The 20,268-nt window shown below is 50.3% G+C and overlaps 2 protein-coding genes across 2 annotated transcripts; both read right to left on the bottom strand.

Annotated features, from left to right (window-relative positions):
* Positions 1–444: 444 nt before the first annotated feature.
* Positions 445–6,351, bottom strand: UNC119 (unc-119 lipid binding chaperone). The gene is made up of 5 exons (XM_059669383.1): positions 6,039–6,351; positions 2,317–2,430; positions 1,730–1,832; positions 1,394–1,566; positions 445–1,147 (listed from the first exon to the last, which is right to left on the bottom strand). The coding sequence occupies exons 1-5, from the start codon at positions 6,262–6,264 to the stop codon at positions 1,035–1,037; spliced, it is 729 nt and encodes a 242-aa protein (XP_059525366.1). The 5' UTR covers positions 6,265–6,351; the 3' UTR covers positions 445–1,034.
* A 998-nt stretch (positions 6,352–7,349) lies between these two features.
* Positions 7,350–17,876, bottom strand: PIGS (phosphatidylinositol glycan anchor biosynthesis class S). The gene is made up of 12 exons (XM_059669395.1): positions 17,799–17,876; positions 17,387–17,526; positions 17,190–17,301; positions 15,330–15,419; positions 14,961–15,052; positions 13,393–13,600; positions 12,977–13,119; positions 12,157–12,271; positions 10,903–11,048; positions 9,986–10,086; positions 8,800–9,010; positions 7,350–8,426 (listed from the first exon to the last, which is right to left on the bottom strand). The coding sequence occupies exons 1-12, from the start codon at positions 17,830–17,832 to the stop codon at positions 8,151–8,153; spliced, it is 1,668 nt and encodes a 555-aa protein (XP_059525378.1). The 5' UTR covers positions 17,833–17,876; the 3' UTR covers positions 7,350–8,150.
* Between the last annotated feature and the right edge of the window lie 2,392 nt (positions 17,877–20,268).

Below are 20,268 nucleotides of genomic sequence, written 5' to 3'. Positions count from 1 at the left end.
ATATGTAGGACGGCCAGTCCAGGAGGCTCCCCAAGACAGCTTAAAACAAGAGCCCTCCAGTTCTTAGTCACAGCCCTGTCCACCTTCTCTCTCTGATGAGGGCGAAAAGCACAACCTAGGGGTCCTAGTGGTCTCAGGGGGTCAGAGAAGGTAAGGTAAGGAACAAGGCCACCTCCCCATACCTTCCCTCCATCCTAGAGTTGGGGTCCCTTGTCCCATCCTCTGTTCTGTCAGGGTTGGCTATGACTTTGGCCTAAAGCTTTCCCTCTCAGGGCCTGAATCGCCTTCCTTTATCAAAGGAAAAACCCTTTCCAGCTGCAACATGTACTAAATGCTGACTCTAGGTACCAAGAGGATTAGGGCACAAGAGGACTTGGCGACCACATTATAGCCTGTTCCACTCTCCTCCCCACCGCCCCAACAGATACACATGCTGGCCCACAATCAGAGAACAGAAAAGGCGAAAGAGTTTATTGAAAACTATATACAGTTGGTCCAGCCCCTAGCACAGGTGGCAGTCGGGGCCGATCCCTCCCACACCTCAGGCAGTATCTTGGCCCCTGATGATGGAGGCTAGGGCTGGGGCCAGAGCCTAAACCCCTTTGGGAGTCTTGGCAGCCAAGATCTTCATCTGTGAATTTACAAATCTAAACGGCCTGTCAGTGGTGGGCAGGAAACAAAGAATGGGTCTCTGCCTGACCCAATCAAAGCCTGGGTAGGGGAACCCTGTTCTGAAACTTGGGCCCAAGAGGCCCAATTAGGCTGTCCAGAAATTCTGGCTACTCCTCTCATAGGAGGCCTTCCTGGAGATGGAGGCAAATGGCCCCCTACCACCCCATCCCACCCCAGATGCCAGGCCCCATGCGCTTTATGGACTGGGGCTGGGGACATCAGGCACCCTCCCTTCCAACACTGACTCAGGGTCCAGGGCCCCTGGGACACTTCCCAGGCAGAAGACCTGGGGTGAGAAGTGAGCACTGGAAAGTCACAGCTGAGGTCCCAGGACCCTCCTGGGGAAGAAGGCAGTTGGGGGGTCAGGGCGTCCCACTGTAGGAATAGTCTGCTTTGTTGTGCATCACCAGCCGGTCATCCACGAAGTAGAAGCTGTCAGACTGTGTCTCATATGGGTGACGGATCATCTCATTGACTGCAAGAGAGCCCCAGCCAGGCGGGGCAAAGGTCAGGAGCCAGAGCCAGGCCACTGCAGGCCCTTCGGGACTATGGGACAGGGACAAGCTAATCCACCTCAAAGAATCCCCCCAGCCTCTTTGAGCCTGAGTGTCCCTACAGGTGCCAGACACAGGAGACCCAGGGTGGGAAGAGAGGGGGTGAGATCACACTCCCCCCAGCTTGGTCTCTGAGTCCCCTTGCCCACAGGGCCCTGCCCACTCACTCAGCTCCTCAGAGAGAGGGGGGAAATCATAGATGTGCTCGCAGGTGTTCTTGCTGCTGGGGATGCAGAAGCCAAAGTGGAAGTCAAAGCTTTTGAGCAGCTGATTCCTGAAGTAGTGCCTCTCGATCATGCGGAAGTTGTTGACAGGCTTGTCTCCCACCGTGAACTCCACCCTGAGTGAGAGAAGGGGGGGGCAGGGCTGAGCTTGGCCTTGAAGTCAACCGGCCAGGTTCAGGACAGACTGCCCCTAAGAGAGGCTCAGTAAGAACTCAGGAAGGGCTCACTCCCACCCCACCCTTACCCCCAGCCCTTACCCCCCCTGGCCCAGTGACTCACGTGGCTCCCACCTGCCTCAGGCGGAGGAAGGCAGGGGTGAACTGGTAGCGGACAAAGCGCCCAGCATTGGGGTCCAGGTCCCGCCGGTTGATGGGCAACCGCTCTGTAATGCACCCCAGCTGGGGCTCAGTGGGCTTCCAACTGGGGCCCGTGCCCATCCCGGGTCTCACCCCAGGGTCCCATCTCTCGGAAAGTTTTAAAACTCCCCGGAGATTCGGATGCACATTGAGGGTTCAGACCTTTGGCTGGAAAGTCCCACCTGGGAGCTCTAGGTCAACAGGTCAAAATTTTCAACTGAGGTTCCCAGGGCCAAAGGAGACACAAAGGCCTGGGGCCTCCAGGACTGCAGTTCCCAAGAAGGCCTGCAGAGGGCAGGCTGGCAGGGACTGAAGGGACAGGACTGTCCCAAAATGTCCAATCCCAGAGCAGATGGGAAAGAAGAGGCCCCCTGCCAGATGACTCCTGGGAGTGATGGGGTCCAAGTCCCAGCTGTGCTCTGACCCCTCTGCGGCCTGAGGAGTCCCTGGGCAGCCCACTTCACAGCTCGCACCCACCTCCCTCTGTCCATGGCCCACCCAGCCACTCACCTGAAGCTGGGGGCTTCTTGATTTCAAAGAGGACAGTGCCTGAATCCATGTCCCGAATCTTGAACCTGATGAAGTCGATCTTATATATATTCTCCTCCGGGGAGCACAGGTAGTCTAGGGGAGACAGGTGGCTGCTCCAGCTCAGCTTTTGGGGGGCCCCAGACTAACTACACTTCTCTGGTCCCTAAAGTCACTGCCTTCCAAAAAGAGAGAACTGAGCCCCTGCCCGGAAGGAACCCCACTATGTGGGGGAGACATAGCTCGTCATTGGGATCTAATGGGAAACAAACATCTCCAACTAGTGGCCTCTGGGGACAGGGAGGGGCAGGGCGGAGAAGGGTGGCAGACAAGGCTACCTCCCCCACATTTTCCCTCCTACCCTGGAGTTGAGGGCCCTTATTCCAGCCTCTGCCAGGGCTGGCTTGGTGACCCTGAGCCAAACGGGTCTCCAATCTCATAAGAAGCCCCTAACATGACAGGGAAGATACAGCCCTGCTTTGGGAAACCTCACTCTAAAAGGAGTGACACAGCCCTAGCTGGTTTGGCTCAGCGGATAGAGCGTCAGCCTGCGAACTGAAGGGTCCCAGGTTCGATTCCAGTCAAGGGTACATGCCCGGGTAGTGGGCTTGATCCCCAGCAAGGGGTATGCAGGAAGCAGCCGATCAATGATTCTCTCTCATCATTGATGTTTCTCTCTTTCTTTCCCTCTCCCTTCCTCTCTGAAATAATAAAAATAAAAATAAATAAAAGGAGTGACACAACTTGGCCTCAGGAGATCCAGTCGTTCTCTGGATACTCCCACCCCTACCACATAGCTATCCCTGGTGCCACATCTATGTGTGTCAGGCCAAGACTTCCCCTGACCTGGGCAGTGCTGGGGCAGAGGAACAACCCCTTCCCTGTTCCTCCTCAACCCTTCCCCCCCACCCGTGGTCACCTCTATCGCCATAAGCAGCTTATACAAGCCCAGCTCCTCTAAGCGGCTTAGCCAAAGCTCTGCTGACTCAAACCCAGAGCCTGGAATTTGGGGGGAAGGGAGCCACCTTTGTTCCCATCCCCTGTTGATCTCCAAATGAGAGGAAGTCTTAGCAAACAGAGGGAACCCCTTCAAAGGTCATTTACCCAGCTTTGGCTCTGAGCCACTCCCAGAGAGAAGAGTATGAGGGAGGACAGGAAGAGGGTGTGGCAGGTGCAGCAGAGGGTGTGCAGGGGGGGTTAAGGGGAGCCCTCAGTACCCAGAAGAGGAACCAGGAACAGTGGTGGGCCCCGCCTGAGGAAGCTCAGGAATACCAGGGCCTCATCCAAGCCTCACTGCTTGCAGCAACTGCAAGTGCTCAGGGACGCCCTGGCAACAGATAGGAAGAGGCAGAGAGGTGCAGCGAGGGGCTCTGTCAGCCTGCACAGCATCACATCCTCCCCCAAGAGGCCCGGAAATTACCCTCCAGGCCCCGGGGGCACCTCCTATTCCTCTGGGGCAGAAAGAGGAAGTAAATGTAAAGTTGTTCTCTCTTCCCCAAGCCTGGGCCAGCCCCCTCCACGAAGCCCTCCTAGTAGCCACCTGGCACCCTGGGGTCCAGCAGAAACTACATAGGCTTGGGAAGGGGCCTGAGCCCTGGACAGCCCACCAGAGCCCATGGCGGGGAGAAGGCAGAAAGAGGAAATGGCAGTGGGCAGCCCCTACCTCACCCTGTACACACCTTATTGTCACAGAAAGTCCAAAGGTGTAGAAAGAAGGTGCTGGGCACAGCACCCCCTTCCTCTATTCTCCAACTTTTGGAGCTTCTCCTCTCATTTAGAAACAACTTCTTGCGGTCTGACCTCAGTCTGACTCTTCTACTGCAAATTCAATCTATCAACCCCTCTGAGGGAGTGAGGAACGGGGATGCCAATGGCTCAGGGCACCACAGCCACCCCCTCCCTTCGCCAGGGGAGGGTGAGGCCGGGGACCCAGGGTCAGGCCAGAGAAGGGGAAGAGTGGCCGAGGGCTCAGAACACAACTGCTCCCTTCCCATCAGCCACAAAATAGCTTCCTAAGCCGGATTCAGTAATCCAGGAGGCACAAACCTCAGACCTATGTGATTAAGGTCAGAGGTGCCAGGATGGAAAGCCCTGGCACCCTATTCTCAGCTTCTATAGAGGGAAGAGCTCCCATGAAGCCCCTCCCTCCCTCCCTCCCCCACAGATGCCCCATCTCTAAGGCTATGAATTTCCTCCAAATTTGGAGACAAACGGGGGTATGTGGGCTGGAACACACATACCCCCATAGGTGCAAACTAACCTCTAAAGTTACCTAGGACCTGAACAGATCATCCTATAAGGAAGTTCTTTCCCAGAGCCAACCGCTAACCTGAATCCTAAATGCTGCTGTTGTCAATTATAGCCCAGCTGGCACCAACATCAGAGTGGTCCAGACCCCCTCTCACTACAACTGCCTGCTTGGGCAAGGCCGCTCAGCACTCTGAGGGCCCAGCCAAGAATGGCTGCTGCCTGGCTCAGAGAGGAGAGAGAAGCTGGTCCCCTAGGGACCCAGATGTACAGGCCTAGACCTGCCGGCGTGGTCTCGTCCCCAGCTCTGTCTGGTAGCCTTGGGCTCTGCTGCTCCTACAGCTCCAGAGCTCAGGTCCATTCCAGCACCCACACCCCCCATCCCCACAGAGAGGCCTCAAGAGTTGCTCACAGAGGGAGCCAGGGCAGGGTTACTGATGAGTGAGGTCCGCGTGGAAGGCCACTGCCTCTCCAAACGCCTTCTATTCTTTGAGGCTCAGCCACCACTTCTGCCACGAGGCTTCCTAGTCCTTGTTCCCTGCCTTTGGGTGACTCCTCTCTCCTGCTCTGAATGCTCAGTTGTCTGCTTCCAGGCAGCAGCCATCAGCAGTCCTGGGGGCCCTCAGCACTACTCATAAAAGATCCCTGTTTACAGAGCTTGCACAGCCAGGCACTGTGCAAAACCAGAGAATTTATTTCCACAATAGCTCTGAGGTATTATCCCCGTTTTACAGATGATCGTGCTCAGAGAGGTGAAGTTACTTGCCCAAGGCCAAACAGTCAATTAATTACATTGCAAAGCTGGGACGACCCAGGCAGTCCAGCCCAGAAACTCAACCACAGTGGAGACCTCTAGGCCTCCAGGGTTGGCCCTAGTCCAGGCGAAGGGGGGGCGTTAACCTACTCCCTTAAGAGGGCACAGACCCAACCAACTGAAGCTTCCTGCTCAGGTCCTTTCCTGGGGAGGGGGGTGGTTCCAGACTTCCTGGGGGACCCAGGGTGAGGGCATTAATGGTCAGAGAGACCTTGATAATGCCACCTAAGTGGCTCCGCCTCTACCTAGCCTCGAGGCTGGGGGCGGAGGACAGAGTGCACTCAGCCTCCTCCCCATTATTGCAGAGAAAGGATTTAAAAGGTTCTAAAAACTACATGGGGAAGGGGTCACAGTTTTAGCTGCTGCCCCACCTCCATCCACCAAAGGAAAAGGGGACGGACTCCAAAAGGAAGGAAGGGGGTGGAAATAAATCTCTAAAGGGAGAGGAGGGGCACAGGAGATCAGGGGAAGGGGGGACATGGAGACCTCAGGCTGGGAGGCAGAAGGTACAACACTCAGGCAAGGGGTGCCCGGTGGGGGAGGGCAGGCAGGGGGAGGATGGGAAAGGGGGCGGGAGCCGGGGCTTCGCGCGCCGCCACGGCCCCCTCCCTCCCGCGGGCGGTGCTTCCTCGCCGGTGCTCACCGCCCGTGATCCGCTGAAGCCCCAGCACGTCCTCCGGCCCGATCGGTTGCCTCCTCTGCAGCGGCCCTGGCCTGGGCCCTGGGCCTGCCTCCGGTTCCGACTCGGACCCGGATTCGGATTCCGCCTGCGGCTGCGGCTCCGGCTTAGGTTCCACGCTCAGGCCGGAGGCCCCCGGAGCGGGCTCCGCCCCCGTGCCGGCCCCGCCGCCGCCCTTCTTCACCTTCATGGCCTCGCGGGGCCGGGGCCGCGGCTCGCCTGCTGCCGCTGCCGGGGCTGCCTGCGCCGGCTGCAGCCCAGAAGGGGGAGCGTCCGCAGCCCCACCCCCGGCCAGGGCCCCAGGTACCGCCCCGCCCCGCCCCTGAGGTGTGCCCGCCCCTGAGCCCGCCCACCGCCAGCCCACCCAGCTGAAGGCTGCAGACTCGCTGGCCAGGGCTACCCACCCAGGGCAGGGTGGGGGCTGGCCCTGGGCTGCACTCATTTTTGCAAAGGGTCCTGGCTACCTCCCCGGTGCTCCCGCCACTCTGCTCCCCCCTCAGTTCCCATCTCAAGGTCTTTGCCTGGGATCCTCTTCTCCCACGTGGCCTCTTCTTGTCCTTCTGGTCTCAGCTCAAATGTCATCTGCTCAGAGGCCCTCCTCCGCACCGAATCCACTGTACTAACCCCAGTCACTATCTGATCAGCTTGCATTATCCAAAATTAGTTTTATTTGTTCACTGACTCTTCCCCCTAAAAGAACAGTTCCAGGAAAACAGGGATCCTGTTTTTGTTCTCTATCATACCCTACCACCTGGCACAGTACCTGTGCTCAATATTTTTTTTTAATTTTTTTTAAAAATAGTTTTTAAAGAGGAAGGGAAAGAAAAAGAAACATCGATTTGTTGTTCCAACCAATTTTTTATTTATGCATTCATTTGGTTGATACCTGTGCGTGCCCTGATGGGGGAATCAAACCCTTAAACTTGGCATATTGGAACAACACTCTAACCAACTGAGCTACCCAGCCAAGGCAATATATTCTTTTTTTTCTTTTTTTAATTTATGAATGAGTTAGTATCAGAGGTCTTACACTGGTACAAGCCAGTCCCTCCCAGACCCCTTGCTAAAAAAGAAGTAGATGTGAACAGACTTATTGGGCAAACCCAATCATGCCGAGGGACAACTGTCTAGCTGACTAAGTCACCACAGGGCCCTCCAGGACAGGGAGGCAGGAAGGACACACGGCCAAGTGAAAGCAAGGTGACCCTGTGAGAACAGATACTAGGAAACATCACTTACACATGAATGAGGAACAAAAACTATGCTCATACTTCATATCATTCCAATTCACATTCAATGTTTATTGAGAGCCTAGAATATACCACTTTCAAATGCTGATCACATTTAATCCTTACAACCACCTTGTAAGAGAGGTATCATTAGTGTTACTTTAACAAATGAAAAACTGAGGCTCAGAGAGATTAAGTAGCTTATTCAGAACTCCCCATATGATAAGTACAGAAGCCAGGGTTTGAATTCAGGCAGGTTTGATCCCACGTCTGGAACTTTCTCCACTGCACCACACTGCCTCTGTGGAAGGGTGAAGGGAACCTCTGCCACACAGCATCAGGCTATGCCCAACAGGCATAGCTAGACAGGAGGGAATGGAGTAAAGGAGAAGACCCCAGAGGCGACCTGTGCCTGGCCCCTTCCATAAGAGCAGTGCTGGGGTCTCCCTGAGGGGTAGAGAGAAGCGTGGAGGGGAAGGGGCTAGAAAACAACCTAGGGCTTTCCCCTAATGCCCTCTCAGTGCAAGAGGACTGTGAGAAACAGGGCAGAAGCACAAGCTGCCCTTATCCCAGAGGGATAGGAAAGGACCTTCAAGTTCAAGCCAGAGAAGTAGACCCAGATGATGCATCTTTTGAAGATGGGGGTGGGACCCCTGAGCCAGAGGAATGGGAAGAGAAGGAAAGATGAAGATGAACCCATCATGGAGTGTTACACTTTGGTTGCTGGAGAGGCAACAGAGGAGGCTGGAGATAGATCATTCATGTCAGGTCCCATTTACGCGCCTCTCAATCTAACACCTCCCACCTTGGCCATAAAGGAAGGCTTCCTACTGAGATGCTCTCTTGCTCAGTCTGTCTTCTCTGGCTTTTTCCAGGACTTGCGACTCTCCAGGAAGATCTTGACCAGAGACAGGAGGATGGGCACAGCCATAGGCAGGAAAAGCGGGATGTAGATGGCAAACTTCTGGTCATCCGGGAAATAGAGGAGATGGAGGAGCGAGGGATCAAAAAAGGCACGCTCCGAGGATGTCACAGCTTCCTGGCTGGCAGCAAAGGCAGAGGCCAGGTGTCCGGAGGCCAACTCCTCCGCTGCCTTCTGGACGGCAGCTACAGCCCTGTACACCTAGGAAGGGGGCAGGGGATTACCAATTAGTCCTTGGCACTGATGAAGGTGGTGGGGGAGTGATGAGCTGTACTGTGTCCACCATCTACCAGACAGGTTGCCTGGAGTTTGCCCAGGATATGTGGCAGCTAGTATAAAAGGGCTACGGTGGACTTTCCAAGTGCCTGGTTAAAACCTCACATCAACCCCCCCTCCCTGCCCCCGTCTGGACTCCTGCTGGGAGCTGGCACTGCCTTCTAGAGGAAGCCTGGGGCATTCAAGGCTGGGAGGCCCACACATACCCTGGACCTCAACTGGCACTAGTTTCACCACCTCCTGGCCCTCAATGGCCATTCCGATCCTGGGCCCCAGAATCCATCCCCTGCCCACGTACCTCAGATGCCACATCATCCTTAATGACAATGTTGCTGATCTTGCCCAGAAGCTGGGCCAGGGAAGTGAGAGTGGTAGTGGCTGTGGCCAGATTCTCCACCGACCGAGCCCAGAGCAGCCGGTCTAGTTCCCAAGTCATCAGCCCTTCACTCTTAGGCCTGGAAAACAGGCATTTTGGAGGCACCTGGGGCTGAGCAATCCCAAAGAGCAGCCTGTAGGGACAGTGAAGAAGGTCAAAGGCTGAGACTAGAAGGGAGAGAGGATGGCGAAGATTCCTAGAATAACTAAGATTTTCAATCTTTCCCAGACCCACAGGGTTGCAGGAAAGTGCCTCAGGCTCTTGGGTTTTAGCTTTTACCAGTGTTTTAGCTTTTACCTGTTTCTATATTGGACTTCCAAGATCTTACTTGACAAAAGGTTCCATGGCTTAGTTTAATCCTCTCACCCTGTCTACTCTCTCTTTGGACAAATGGGGCCACTAAGCCTTAGTGAAGGGATGATCCAGGACCACCTCTGACAAGATGTGTGTGCTGTGCCTCTCCAAGCCTGCACCCATGGCAGGCATTGCAAATCAATCAGACCTCTTTCCTGGTCAGCCCAGACAAAGAATCCTCAACATGGGCCATCAGGCAGCCACTACCAATAGATTAGTTAGGGGATGGCATGGCTCAGTGGTTGAGCAACGACCCATGAACCAAGAGGTCATGGTTCGGTTCCCGGTCGGGGACATGCCCAGCCGTGGGCTTGATCCCCAGTGTAGGCATGTAGGAAGCAGCCAATCAATGATTCTCTCTCATCATTGATGTTTCTATCTCTCTTTTCCTCTCCCTTCCTCTCTGAAATCAATAATACACACACACACACACACACACACATATATATATATACACACACACATATATATAAAATAGATTACTTAGCATAAGAATTAACAGCTATTTTCTTAAGCACCCATAATCACACCCCATGGACCTGACATTCATGAGTCTATTTTTCTTAAAAGTTTTTGTCAGCAGCTAGTTCTTCTTAGGAGAAGGATGAAGTGATCCTTGGCAACCTCTCTTGCTTCCTAGGGCTCTAGGCACAGCCAAGATATCCCTGCCAGGTGAGATTTTATTCCAGGCAGCCCAGGAGACCGTGGTCAGAGTCAGGGACCATGTCCCCAAGTGCATCACCTAGGACCTCACCGCAACTGAGCCAGGAACACCTCCATCACTCGCACCATGTCCACCTCAACGCGCACTGGGAGCTCCGAGGCATTGTAGGCTTTGGGGTCCACATTATATACCTGCAAGGGGAAACGAGGTCGCCTCAATATCACGCCAGGACCATACACAGCTGTGCCCCAGACACTCTGAAGACCATGAAAGAAAAGGAAGACATATTCTGTGCTCTTTAGAAATTACAAACCTGATGATATAGCTAATATTTTTTAAATACCTACTAGGAGCTTTCCATAAATTATCTCCATTACCCCCTCAAAAGTCCTAAAGTCCTGTAAAGGAGATATTTTTTATTCCAGTTTAGAGTTTCTACCTTTGAGAGACACCTAGTCTAATAGGAGACAAAGTTCCAAACTTTGCAAGACTTCCACAAACAGGTCCAAGATCTAAGATGTACACAGAAGAGTCCTCAATAAGTGCAAACTACTACATGCAAAAGGGTCACATGATAGAAAATATAGACAAAACAGCCCTAGCCGGTTTGACTCAGTGGATAGAGCATCGGCCTGCAGACTGAAGGGTCCCAGATTTGATTCCGGTCAAAGGCATGTACCTTAGTTGCGGGCACATCCCCAGTAGGAGGTGTGCAGGAGGCAACTGATCGATGTTTCTAACTTTCTATCCCTCTCCTGTCCTCTCTGTAAAAAATCAATAAAATATATTTTTTAAAAAATAAATAAATAAAAAGAGAAAATATTGACAAAATAAAAGCGGTGGGGCTGGCAGAGGAGGGGCACGAGCTCACAGCACCCTCCCCTCCTTGGTGCCTGCCCCACCTCAGGCTGGGCCATGGAGGACACCAGAGGAACAGAAGAACAGTCTCAGGGAACACGTCTGTCCCGGAAGCTTGGGTTCTGGAGTCTGCATAGTGTGACCATTACCATAATGCCACCCCAGCGGGGACTGTGGAAGGCGTTGGTGGCCACTGGAGCACCATCCTTGTCCTGAATGTACAGGGGGGAGTGTGCGAGCTCAGGTACATAGAGTAGAAAGTTGAGCACAGGGTAAAGGGAGGCAGCGCTGGATCCTGTGGTACAAAGAGAAGAGGAGTCAGAATGTCAAAATATGTTAGGTCTAGTTATTAGTTCCAAATCAAACTCTAACTAGCTGGTCACTCACTCTGGGTCTCATTTTTCCCAACTGATAATCACTAGGATATCCTCCAGTCCTGGGTTTCTATGGCAAAGAACCTCTAAACATTCTCTGAAGATGTACCATATACATGAAGTGCAGTCCTTAGCCCCAAAATGCCCCTGGAATCTCCCCTCTTCCAACAGGCCTCCCGTAACTATCTACGTCAGCTCTCGTGGCTACTGCCACATTGCACCCATATTACTGTAACTCGTTTTATGCACAAATATAAATGCGACCTCATGTCAGTTCCCCACTTAGTATCTTTCAATGGCTAGCCATTCATATTAGGTTAAAGTTCAAACTCCTCAACCTGGTCCTTTATGATCTGATGCCTGCCTGTCTGTCTTGCCAACATTATCCTGGTCACCCTCTCCCAATTCAGCCATATTAAACTTCTCTGAGCTTCCTGAGAGTCTGTGCTCTTACTCTTCTACATCTAAGCTCCTAGATTCCTTGCCTGAAATGCCTTTCTATCTCTGTACCCAGTACTGCCACAGAACAGCCCCTCGAACCTTGTTTGCTGAACGAAGACAGGAGGAATTTACCAAGGTCTCCCACACTGCCCCTCCCACACCGCTTGGGCCACCCTGGCCTAGCCCTGATATCTTAAATTCCACAACTAATGATATACTCATTTTAGTTTGCCTATATTGCAGTTCTTGGACACACCTACTTTTCCTAGGTACCACCCCAAAAATTAAAAACAGGAACCTAGCTTCAAGGTTCCTCATTCTGCCTTCATGTACTTTTGCTGTTATCTTTCCTACACCCTATCCATTCCTTTATAAAATGAGCTGGGAAACATGTTTAATAATTGCTTTTGGATAGAATAGTGTGGAGATGGAGATGTCAACAGAGTATCATGACAAAGGAGCCTAAATGCTCGACGCCCTCAGACCAACCTAACCTGGGAACCATCACTATATACAACCCATCTCCAACCCCAGGCTGAGCCTTCCAGGTCCCTCCCTGGCCTGGCAGAAAGACCCTCAGAAGCTCACCTAGACGGGACTCCACGGGATTGATGACATGGGGGAGGCTGTGTGCGGCCAAGTAGTAGCTAGAGGAAGCTGGGTTAAAGCGGGGGTTCACCCCCAACACTGCATAGTAAAGGATCTAGAGAACAAAGAGGAGGACGTTACTTTGTTTATTGATTTATATTCCACTTTGTCCCAAAAAAGATTTGAGGTGCCTTAAAAACTTGCAATTACAACAGGATGAAATATCAGGGCAGGCTAAGAGAAAATAGGTGTAGGAAAAAAATAGCAAAGCCACGGGTAAAGTTAAAACACTAACTATGTTCTTTGAAAACCACATATTTTCCCAGGTTTTCTCACAGCGAAACAAGGAGGGAAACAAAGAATAGCAGAACTCAGTGTTCACAAAATCAAATCAAGTCTCAGTTATTCAGAATTACTCCCACTACCAAGACCTAATAAAAATGTCTCCCACATTTTCCTTCAAAGAACACTGTATGATACAGAAAGCTACATTCTTCACATCTTTGTTACATTAACATATTTCAGGGAGTTTTTTGTTGTTGTTTAAATAAGTGCTTTAAGGATGGCACAACTGGTGAACACAGTTCTGGAGGAAGCCATAAGGAAGTTAGTTTTTTAACAAGCATTGATGAAACTCCCTGAGCTGAACATAAGGAGAGAAAGGAGACACCAGAACCTTATACATACACAGGAAATTCCTAGCAAATCAGCAAGCCCAAAGAGCTAGAACTGACTACACTTGTAAACACTAAATATGGATGGACTTTGAAAAGGATAGTGCAGCCAAGAAAAGGACTCCTCAACTTGCTCCCAGTCTCACCTGAGAGTCCACAGAGAAGTTGCCAGCGACACTGAGGGCATTCAGAAAGGGCTGCACATAGCGCCGGACAGCTCCCTTGATGTCCCAGTGGACGTCATGGGACTTGGGGTCTGGGTTGAGTAAACTGAAGGTGATCTCATAGCCTATGGAAACAGGAGTCAGTGATCCCAGAGGCTTCCGTCAATGGACAGCCTGTGCCCCTGGCTAAACTGAACTCTTTCTCCTCTAGAATGGGGCTGACTGCCATCATGGAACCAATGGGGATAAAAGTGGGATGAGAAACACTGAGTGCTAGAAAAAGTTGAAACCCCAGGGGAAAGAAGTAAAGGGTTTGCCTGCAGATTCCCCTCCTGCCCCAATGCCCCCACATAATTCATTTCCCTCTCCCGCCCCAAAGCAAAGCCTGGTCACCCTACCCAAACTGGACTTGAGAGGCCGCCTCTTATCAGAGCTCCACTTGTCCTCCGGAAGGTGGTCAGCCAGGGCCGCAGCCAGCACGTCCTCAGTCAAAGACATGGCCTGGGCTACTTGGATTATGCGGCGGCCAATGATGTTAAAAGCCTCCCGGTGCATTATTCCCCTCACCACTGCTGTCCTCTTAGGCCCAATGTAGCTCATCATGTCCTAAGAGGGGCAAGCAAGGAACAGAAGGCCATGGCTGAGGGGAGAAAGCAGGAGAGCACTCTGACTCCTGTTTCTGAGAATCTGGCCTTTTGCACTGACCAACAGGCATGCCCCTCTCTTTAGATCCATAGTGAACTATTCTCTCAGCATTTCTGAGCTATGGGTATTTATGAGTGTCTTCATTCATTTCCATTCCCTTCTCCTTCCCAGTAGACATCGTTCCAGGAAATACATACATCTTCTCAGGCTGGAAACTAATAGATGGCATGCTGAACAAGAAAAGCAGAATAAACAAACAACTGGACAGTTTGATCTAAGTAAATGGCACAGGGCAAAGAGGCAAGTGCAGGAATTTTCACAGCAGCATTATTATAATAAAAAACTGGAGACAATCCAAATGCCCATCAGCAACAGAATGGATAAATTGTGGTATATTTATACAATGAAACATTAGGCAGAATTAAAAATGAATGCACTAGACTTAGCTACACGTATTATCATGGATGATTCTCTCCAACATAAATGTTGAGGAAACTGAAAGTTGCAGAACATGTACTGTATTATATAAACATACCATTTATATAAAGTTCAAAAATATGTAAAATTAAATATATTGTTTATAGAGACACAGCATATGTGATAAGACTTGAAAGAAAAGTAAGAAAATTATATGATAAAATATGGTCACCTTGTGCTGAGAGGAGGTGATGTAACCATGGAGATACATGGAGCCCCCACTATACTGCTGTATTGTTATAAGCTGTGGCTGGGTACATAGATGTTTGTTAAAATTTTCTTTTCTCTTTTTATAAGAATTAAATATTTCATTTTAGCCCTGGCCAGGTATCTCAGTAGTTAGAGCATAGTCCCATTTGCCAAGGTTGTGGGTTTGGTCCCTGGTCAGGGTACATACAACCAATGAATGCATAAATAAGTGGAATAACAAAATGATGTTTCTCTCTCTCAAGTCAATAAATTAAAAATTTTTAAATATTTTATTATAAATTCATAAAGAAAATGGTATATGGTATCATTTCCACCAAGCCTTTTTGTTCATGAAAAAGTCAATGTATTATTGCCCAGGTTACCTTCACAACCCATTGAAACCGGCTTCTTTCTTTTACTCCTACTGGTTACTTCCCCCACTTTAAATGGTCATTGGAACTTTAACCATATACAAGTCTTAGATTTAGAAAACCAGAGTCAGTAAAAAAATTGTTATTAGCATTCTTTAAAAAATATATTTGGAGAGTTTTCCATAGCAAATGGAAGAAATGGACGGCAATACTACAAGGAGGTGACCATGGAGAGGAAGAGCTGACGGGACTGGGCAAGGCCACAGCATCTCTGCGCACCCTACCTGGGGGAGAAGTGAGGAGTGTTCAGAGATCACGTACACAGTCAGGGAGCCCTCTGCTTGCTCCTGTGGCTCAGCTAACATGGTTTCTGCCTCTGGGAACAACAGCAGGTGATGCACCAGGAGCAAAAACACCTTTCCCTCTCCCTTTGTCCCCCACAGAGTGCCTAAGCCACCCCTTCACCTCCCACTGACACCCAACTGCCGCTGTGGGCAGGCTTGGCCCCCAGTGGCCCAAGATGAAACACATCTCATTCACAGCTTTCCCAAAGAGATTTTGAAGTTAAGGCAAGGTATGAAAACTACACCTTCAGAGATCAGAAGGGAAAACAGGGCTTCATGTTAAATAGCGTGACCTCTCCCTTCCAGTACCTTGCATACTGCCCAATGACAAGGCCTCTTCCTCATAGTCCAAAGCCCTCCGATAGGCCTTCTGGAAGCGGCATTTGATTTTCATTTTGTCTTGAGAAGAAGAGGGAGAAGCATGAGGGCAGAAAAATGATTGTTTGCAGAGAAAGACCAAGAAGCTACAGCCAATTCTAATGATTTCTACATGGATGATATCAAACACGCGACACTCCACCTCTTCCACCTGCCCAGCTTCTGCCTCTGCCTATGTACACAATGTACACATTGCCTTCAATTTGAAGTACTCTCCCACAGGGAAATCTATTACAGTATTCATTACACAAATAGGTGAAAGGAGGAAAAGCATATGAACATTTTATTAATTTTTTAAGACTTTAAAAAAAATGGTTTTTTTATTGACTTCAGAGAGGAAGGGAGAGGGAGAGAGAGACAGAAACATCAATGATGAAATTCATTGATTGGCTGCCTCCAGCATGCTCCACACTGGGATTGAGACCATAACCGGGGCATGTGCCCTAACTGGGAATCGAACCTTGACCTCCTGGTTTATAGGTTGACGCTCAACCACTAAGCCAGCTGGGCTTTTCTTATAGTTTTGTACATTCATTCCTGAGTATCTTTATGTTTTTAATTATTACTGTGATTGGAATTTTTTTTAAATACTTGCTTTTCTAATTAGATATTGCTGTATTTATCAGTTATTGATTCTTGTGTATTCTTGTACCTAGTCATCTCACTGAACTGTTACTAGTTCTAATAGATTTTCAATTGATTCTCTTTGGTTTTCTTGGAAAATAACTATACTGCTTCAAAAAGTAGCTATTGCCCTAACCGGTTTGGCTCTGTGGATAGAGCGTCAGCCTGCGGACTAAAAGGTCCCAAGTTCGATTCCGGTCAAGGGCATGTACCTGGGTTGCGGGCACATCCCCATTGGGAGATGTGCAGGAGGCAGCTGATCGATGTTTCTCTCTCATTGATGTTTCTAACTCTCTATCCCTTTCCCTTCCTCTCTGTAAAAAGTCAATAAAAAATATATATATATATATATATATATATATATATATATATATATATATATATTTTAAAGTAGCTATTTTGTCTCTTTCAAATATTCATGTTAATGTCTCTCTTCCTCTCTCTCCAATAAAAACATATCCTCAGGTGAAGATTTAAAAAAAAAAAAAAAAAAGAAGGAAAGAGCCCTACCCAGTTTGGCTTAGTGGATAGAGCATCAGCCCTTGGACTGAAGGGTCGTGGGTTCGGTTCCCGTCAAGGGCACATACCTCAGTTGCAGGCTCTATCCGCAGCCCCAGTGGGGCATGTGCGGAAGGCAACCAATCAATGTGTCTCTCACATTGATGTTTCTCTCTCTCTCTGTCTCTCCCCTTCCCTTCCACTCCAAGAATCAATGGAAAAATATCCTCAGGTGAGGATTAACAAAAAAATAATAATAATTAAGTGAAAAAATATATATTTTTTTTTCTTTTCTTTTTTTTTTTTAAGTTAAGAAAAGTGCCTAACACTCAGTGAAGCGTTTAAGGTTAAACTGAACAAAGTCTGTATACAAGTCCAACTTGATTCCAAATCCTGCATTCTTTCCACTACACACCATTTCCTCCCCTACCCTCTAATGAGCATCAACTACTTCTGATCAGGTAGCATACTGTCTTGTGAAAGAAACTGTCACCTTGATGCTGAACACCGAACTTAAAGTTGCTTTCCTTCCAACCAAACACACCGTTCATTCAGAGAGGCCTCCTCACAAGGGTTTAACTACCTTTACGGGACACCCACACCCCTACCAGATGCATATCCGGGCTGGGCTCGGACCGGAAGGGCAGCCCCGAATCCCCACAAACTCACATTTCAGAGGGATCTCTCGCTCGTGCACCACGGTGAAGGGCAGCTTCTCTTGATCGTCCAGCGGCACCGACTCCCGGGTAAACACGACACTGACAGGCACCATGAGCCGGAGCTGCGGGAAGGCGCATCAGGGCCATCCCCCGAGTCTGACCCTGGCCGGGGGGCTGTCCCCTCCCGCTCCCCCTTCCAGGTCTCACCTGCAGGGCATTCAGCCCACTGATCTCGGAGTAAGGCAACGACGCCCGGTAGGTCTCCGTGGTCTTCCACCAGAGCGGCAGCCCCAGCACGATGGCCACCGTCGCAAAGAAGAGGGCGGCGCGCTTGCCTCGGACCACCTCTGGAGACAAGGAGGGACGGACTGAGACGCCAGAGGTGGGCGCAGGTGCCAGCCCCTCCCTGACGCGGAGCCCGGCCACCCGTAGGCAGAGGCTCTCGGCCCTCGTTCCGAGGGATCCCCGTGCGACGCGCCCGGGCCCAAGGCTGAAGGGATCCTGTCGGAAACGGCCCCCGAATCCCGCCCGCTGGACCTGCGGCGCCCCACAGTCCCCATCCCCTCATTCCTCCCTCCCCGTCTGTGAATCGCAGGCCTCAGTCCGTCTGCCACCGCACCTAGGTCTGTAGCTGCGGCCCCGGCGGCCGCCATGCTAGATGCCAAGGGCTCTAGCCGCGGGGCGGAGCAGCGCAAGCTTTCCCCAATCGGAAACCGGCGGGGGCGGGACCACGCGCGATTGTGGCCAATCGCGAGCGACACTACAGTCGCCAAGGCGGGAGAAGTCTGGCGAGCGGTGGGCGGGGTTCAAGCGGGCGCAGAGTGCCAACCCTGCAGTCCTTAAACACTAATCTGGGCGACCACGGGCAGCTCTTCTACTAGTAATCTGAAAAAATTGAGATATTTACCAAAATGAGGTCATTCATGCAAAGAACTTCCGTTCAAATGTCACCTATCGCCATTATTGTTTATTATCTCTATCATAGAGCTCCTCTTCCAGGCACCCTCTCAAGCCTCAAACCTGGAGGTGGCGGGCTAGTCGGTACTAGCACCGTTTTAGCTATTTGGCTCATTCGGTATTTCTTTAAAATTTTTTCATTGATTGATTTTGAGAGATAGAGCAGGGACAGCGGAGAGAGGGATAGAAACATCAGTGATGAGAGAGAATCATTGATTGCCCGCCTCCTGCACGCCCCCTACTGGGGATCAAGGCCGCAACCCAGGCATGTGCCCTTGGCTGGAATCGAACCTGGGACCTTCAGTCTGCAGGCTGACGCTCTATCTGCTGAGCCAACCAGCTAGGGTTCATTCAGTATTTTTAAATTTATTTTAATTCACTTCTCACTTATAAAAGTTTGACTTCACTTAAAATTCACCAGCACAAAATCTGTATTCTGATCACTTGGGTTCAAATCCTGGCCTTCAGGGGATTGTCAAGGGCGGGGGGAAAAAAAAGGAGACATATGTAATACTCTTTGTAATACTTTAAGCAATTAAAAAAAAAAATCCTGGCTTTCACCTCTTCACCTGAGTGATCTTGAGAAATTAACCCCTCTGTGCCTGTTTTCTTGTTAGAATAGGGATAAGTGTATATTAAAATAGGGATAGCTCCGGCATGTGTGCTGAGTGGTTAGAGCGTCTGTCTGAGCACTGAAGGGTGTGGCTTCAGTTCTGGTCAAGGGCACTTACCTGGGTTGCAGGTTCCATCCCCATCCCAGAGCAAGGGGTAGGGGAGGGAGGGAGTCCTGTGTATGGGAGGCAACCAATCGATGTGTCTCTTTCACACACGTTTCTCTCCCTCTCCCCTTCCCTCCCTCCCTCCCTTCCACTCTCTCTTAAAAAGAAAAAATCAATGGAAAAAATATACTCAGGTGAGGATCAACAAAAATTAAATAAAATAGGGATTGTAATAGTATCTACTTTATATAGAGTTGTATGTTGTAGTAAATGAGTTAATAAACATAAAATGATTAGAATAGGGCCTGGCAGGAACACACAGAAAGTACTATATAAATATTAGTTGCTTTTTGGGTGTTTTTTTTTTGTTGTTAATCCTCACCTGAGGATATTTTTTCCATTGGTTTTTTTTGTTTGTTTGTTTGTTTTTTGAGAGAGAGAGTGGAAGAGGAGAGAGAGAAACATGATGTGAGAGACACATTAGTTGCCTCCCTCACACACCCCTCCCCTCTGAGGCAGAGATCGAACCTGCAACCCAGGGAGGTGCCCTTGACTGAGAACTGAACCCACAGCCCTTCAGTGCTCAGACTGATGCTCTAACCACCACCGAGGCACACAGGCCAGGGTAATAGTAGCTATTTTTAATATAAGGTCAGGTCACACTGGACCTACATTCCCATACTGCAAGGGGATATGTAGCATTGGTTGTGCACTTTACACATAGTATGGCCTCCCTAGTTCACACAGAACACATCCAGCAGATAGACCTAGGTGTTTGACCTCCCCCCACATCCCAGCCAAGTGGTCAAAGTTCATCATGAGAACTCACAGGTCTGCCCTTGCCCAGACCCTCCAATTGGTCCCCTCTGTGCTCCCATCTATCCCAAATGGGAGTGGACAATAGCCCTTGGCAACCTCCTAGATACCATTCTCAGTCTGGCATTCCCAAGCCTTGGGATTTTCCCTTGTTGGGCAGGAGCCCAGGTGCTCCTCCTGCAGTGGCTCCCCCTAGCAGAATGTGTCAAGCCCTGGCAGGGCTCAACACAGCTGAGAAACGAGAGACTCCCATCCCTTCCTGTCCCAGTTTGAGGCCTTGGACAAAAGCTGCCTTCAGGAATTGCTCAGGTCGTGCAACACTCCGTCCTGCTACAGCTGTAGCCTTGTGCTTCTGATATGGTAGTTCCTGAAAGACTTGCAGCCCTCTATATTGCCATGCTCTAGCCTTGGAGAGCAACAGGCAGGAGCTTGAGATGGGAATGGTGATTGGGTGTACCTCTCCCCCATAAACTTAAAACCCAGTGAATCAAAACCCATCCTCTCCACCTCCACAGTCAGAGGGCCCACAGATAGAGTCAGCAGAGATCAGAAACTGAGAGGTGGGGATTTGATGTGTAAAACAGACAGACAAAGTAG

Source organism: Myotis daubentonii, chromosome 16, assembly GCF_963259705.1.
Source record: "Myotis daubentonii chromosome 16, mMyoDau2.1, whole genome shotgun sequence".
Taxonomy (NCBI): Eukaryota; Metazoa; Chordata; class Mammalia; order Chiroptera; family Vespertilionidae; genus Myotis; species Myotis daubentonii.
Note: the sequence above shows the minus strand (reverse complement) of the source record. Positions and strands in the feature narration are given on the sequence as shown.

Bases quoted from the DNA above. Each gene is read 5' to 3' on its own strand.
- UNC119 (XM_059669383.1), bottom strand. From the start codon at position 6,264: ATGAAGGTGAAGAAGGGCGGCGGCGGGGCCGGCACGGGGGCGGAGCCC. The intron at 1,833-2,316 runs GTGAGTGGCTGG...GGTGCATTACAG, and splicing joins CAAGAAGCCCCCAGCTTCAG to AGCGGTTGCCCATCAACCGG. The intron at 1,148-1,393 runs GTGAGTGGGCAG...GCTCTCTTGCAG, and splicing joins CCCTCTCTCTGAGGAGCTGA to TCAATGAGATGATCCGTCAC.
- PIGS (XM_059669395.1), bottom strand. From the start codon at position 17,832: ATGGCGGCCGCCGGGGCCGCAGCTACAGACCTAG. The intron at 15,420-17,189 runs GTGAGTTTGTGG...CTTCTTCTCAAG, and splicing joins GCGAGAGATCCCTCTGAAAT to ACAAAATGAAAATCAAATGC. The intron at 9,011-9,985 runs GTGAGGTCCTAG...CTGTCCCTACAG, and splicing joins GTGTTCCTGGCTCAGTTGCG to GCTGCTCTTTGGGATTGCTC.